Raw genomic sequence first — 3,779 nt, forward strand, 5'->3', positions numbered from 1 at the left:
CAGAGAGTGGAGACCACGTTGCCCGCTTGGCAAACAAACTTTCGAAATATAAATTGAAATGAATTGAAGTTATGGCATTAGACAGTTTCCGAAATTATAATGTGACATGCAGGCAGAGCAGAGCAGCAGCCCCCAAATCCCCAATGGACCGCACTCTCTATGCAAATTTGCATTTAGAATATGTTGCATACTTTTAAGCGCAGCAGATGTGAGGTATCGGAGCTCATATATAAGGCAGAAGCACAGTCTTTATAGAGTTGACTCGCAAAGGAAGAGAAGATCTGAGCCAACTTTTACTAGTTCTCGAGAAACCAATCAAGGTTCCTTTAAATTTATATTTGATATATTTATATGTATTTCTATATTTTAAGTCAAATCTATATATTCTCTATATATATTATACTTATTTATATATTTTATATTAATATTTATTTTCATATTTTGCATACATTTATTATATTTTATTTGCAACATTTCTAGCTTAATGAGATAATTTAAATTTGTTACAAGCGATAGATTGGATTACATCAATGCTTTAACCTAGGCATAAGAAATTGTAACTGTGTGAACGGTGCTCGTAGAGCTGCCGTCGTGATGAGCATTGCGTTGAGTTGATGATGAGCTAGGCGCTAAGCTAAGGCTAAATAACTAGGGCAGGGCCAGGTGGCGCGCTACCAGCTGAGCTCCTCGGGCAGGCCGCCGGGATACTCGCCCGTGAGGCAGGCCGTGCAGTAGCCCGACTTGAGGGGATTCACGTGCGACTTGTTCATCTGCACCGCCTTGATCAGGCCTTCGACGCTGAGGTAGGCCAGGCTGTCGGCGCCCACGTGGTTCGCCAGCTGCGTGGCGTTCAGCTTGTTGGCAATGAGCTCCTCGCGCGTGGGTATGTTGATGCCCATGTAGCAGGGGTACTGCAGCGGGGGGCTGGCGATGCGAATGTGCACCTCGATGGCGCCGGCGTCGCGCAGCAGCTTGATGATGGGGCCAATCGTGTTGCCGCGCACAATGGAGTCGTCGATCAGGACGATGCGCTTGCCCTCCACGTTTTGGGCGAGGGCGCCGAACTTCTTGGCCACGCCCAGCTGGCGCAGGCGATTCGAGGGCTGAATGAAGGTGCGTCCCACATACCGATTCTTGCAGAGCACCTCGCCAAAGGGTAGGCCCGACTCACGGGCGTAGCCGTGCGCCGCCGCCGTGCCCGACTCCGGCACCGAGCTGACCAGATCCGCGTCCAGCGGCGATTCGCGCGCCAGCTGCCGGCCGCACTGCAGCCGCGCCGAGTAGACCATCTGGCCCTCGAACATGGAGTCGCTGCGCGCGAAGTAGACGTACTCGAAGATGCAGAAGGCCATGCGCTTGTAGTCCGGCCGCTCCACAATGTCCACGGTGCGATAGCCATTGCGCGACAGCTCGATGATCTCGCCCGGCTCCACCTCGCGCACGTAGCGAGCGCCGATGGAGAGGAAGCCGCAGCTCTCGCTACTGACCACCCAGCCCTCGGCCAGCTGATCCTCAATGTTGGCGTGGCCCGCATCGAAGGCCACGATCTTGCCCAGGCAGAGCGGCCGATTGCCATACGAGTCTCGCACGGCGTATATCTTCTCCTTGTGCATGACCACCAGGGAGTAGGAGAGCGGCGCCAGCGTCATGAAGTGGCGTATGCGCGCCGGCCAATTGGGCCCATCGTGCTCGGACACATCCTCCGGCGCACAGCACAGCGACTGGGCGATCAGCTCGCTGTCGCTGTGCGTCGAGAGGCCCACGCCCCGCTCGAGCACCTCGCGGCGCAGCGACTCGCAGTTGACCAGCTCCCCATTGTGGGCAATGGCCAGGGCGCCGTGTGCCGTGTGCACCACGAAGGGCTGGCAGTTGACCACCTCGGAGGCAGCGGCAGTGGAGTAGCGGGTGTGCCCGATGCCCAAGTTGCCCTTCAGCTTGCGTATGGCCTCGTCATTGAAGATGTTGTTGATCATGCCCATGCCCTTGTGCACGTTGAAGTTCTTGGAGCTCTTGCCCATGCTGGTGACAATGCCCGCCGACTCCTGGCCGCGATGCTGCAGCGCCACCAGGCCCAGGCAGATCATCTGTGCAATGTCCAGCTGCAAGCGAATTCAGATTCACACATCAATAATATTCGTGGCAAACGAATGTTTCGAATGTTTCCAATGCCATGGCAACAGCTGACAAGCTGACGACCGATAACGCGCTCTCTGATTCTCTGATTCTCTGATAGTGCACACATATTTTCCTGTTATTTTCCATTTCATTACAAGCAACAACAACAACAACAACAACAACGACTACGACATCAATACTGCAACTGATTTCAAGCAATTACAACCGCAATGCGGCGCTCAGCTTTGCCTTGCATTGACGTCATCGTCATCGTCGCTGGCCTGGGCCTGGCCCCCTCGGCTGCGAAATGGGGGGCTGAACGGGCTGTTTTTTATGACCTACTTGCGATCAGTTTACACTAGAGGAGCTCCGCTCCAATGCCAGCCAGCTGACAGAAGTGATTGACGCAATCACGTGATCAATGAATTTGTGAATCGGAATCAAAGATTTACCAATGATTTCTCAATAAATGCTAAGAAATTCATAAACGAGTGAGCTACAGTGAAACTAAGCTAAATCTGCTGGAGTATATATAGGTATATGTGTGAGATCATTTATAAAATTTATAGAGCTTTCAATCGATTTGCGTTTAATTTAAATCCTTTCAAAGTGAGAAGAAATATATTCTGGTGTCTATTTGGCTTATGCGAGAAACTCTCTGATATGATTTATCCAACTAGAACTAAGTGAATGATCTAGGATAGCGTTTGATCCATCATAGAGATCTGTATGCATAGAAGATCTGTATGCATTGGCCACCAGAGCTCTGTAGTTTAAACTAAAGTTTACTATTTACCTATACTAAGAAAATCATCCCAGAATCCTACATACATATGTATATTTAATATATATCTATTCAAAAGTCTCACTCTCATAATAATATCACCATATCATCGTAATAATCACCTGTGTAGGATATTCGCCGCAGGCAATGGCACCAAACACTCCACATTCGCAGGTCATGCCCGTCACATGGTCTCCCTTGGGCTGCTCCGATTTGTAGATCTTATTGGGAAATACTTTTACGGCTGCACTGCTGGCGACGACTTCTCGCTCCCGGCTGCAACATGACTGAGCATCTGTTGAATAAAGATTTGCGTGTTACTACAGCTGATCCTCGACTGAGCGCACACGCTGCCCTCGATGCTTACCACAAACATTTCCACATTCACTTTCAGCCATAGTCAGTTTTTTATTTATTTTTATATTGATTTCTTCTTGAATCGTGTGTGTATTTGTGTGCGTGTGATCGATCAGTGCACTCCAACTGGCTTGTCGATCGTTTCCTATGTACAAATTGAGACACTTAACACTTGGCACCAGATCTGTTTCCTTCGAGCTCTACTATTCACGTCTGCATTGATTGAATGCCAGTGGAATTATGAGTGTTCAAGTTACAAGCGCGGTATATTAAAGCTTCAAAAATCAAAAGCACTGATCAGCTATATACATATGCATATACATACACATATATACATATACATAATCGTAAGTGTGTGTATATGGCATGTGTACATCATGTAGCTGATGCTGATAACTGCGTCGATTGCATTTTCGCAAAAGGTTCCCAACCGCAGCAGATCACTTGATACTGTTTTCAATAGCACTGCGAATGTACAACAACAACAAAAATAAACAAATCACAGATAAAACAAACAATGCTC

At 48.7% G+C, this 3,779-nt stretch overlaps 1 protein-coding gene across 1 annotated transcript; it reads right to left on the reverse strand.

Annotated features, from left to right (window-relative positions):
* Window positions 1-427: 427 nt before the first annotated feature.
* Prat2 (Phosphoribosylamidotransferase 2) lies at window positions 428-3,510 on the reverse strand. The gene is made up of 3 exons (XM_018099550.3): window positions 3,267-3,510; window positions 3,022-3,194; window positions 428-2,099 (listed from the first exon to the last, which is right to left on the reverse strand). Exons 1-3 carry the CDS (start codon window positions 3,295-3,297, stop codon window positions 672-674), a joined length of 1,632 nt encoding a protein of 543 aa, XP_017955039.1. The 5' UTR covers window positions 3,298-3,510; the 3' UTR covers window positions 428-671.
* Window positions 3,511-3,779: the final 269 nt, after the last annotated feature.

Source organism: Drosophila navojoa, chromosome 4 (genome assembly GCF_054131105.1).
Source record: "Drosophila navojoa isolate 15081-1374.11 chromosome 4, UAZ_NAV_1.0, whole genome shotgun sequence".
Classification (NCBI taxonomy): Eukaryota; Metazoa; Arthropoda; class Insecta; order Diptera; family Drosophilidae; genus Drosophila; species Drosophila navojoa.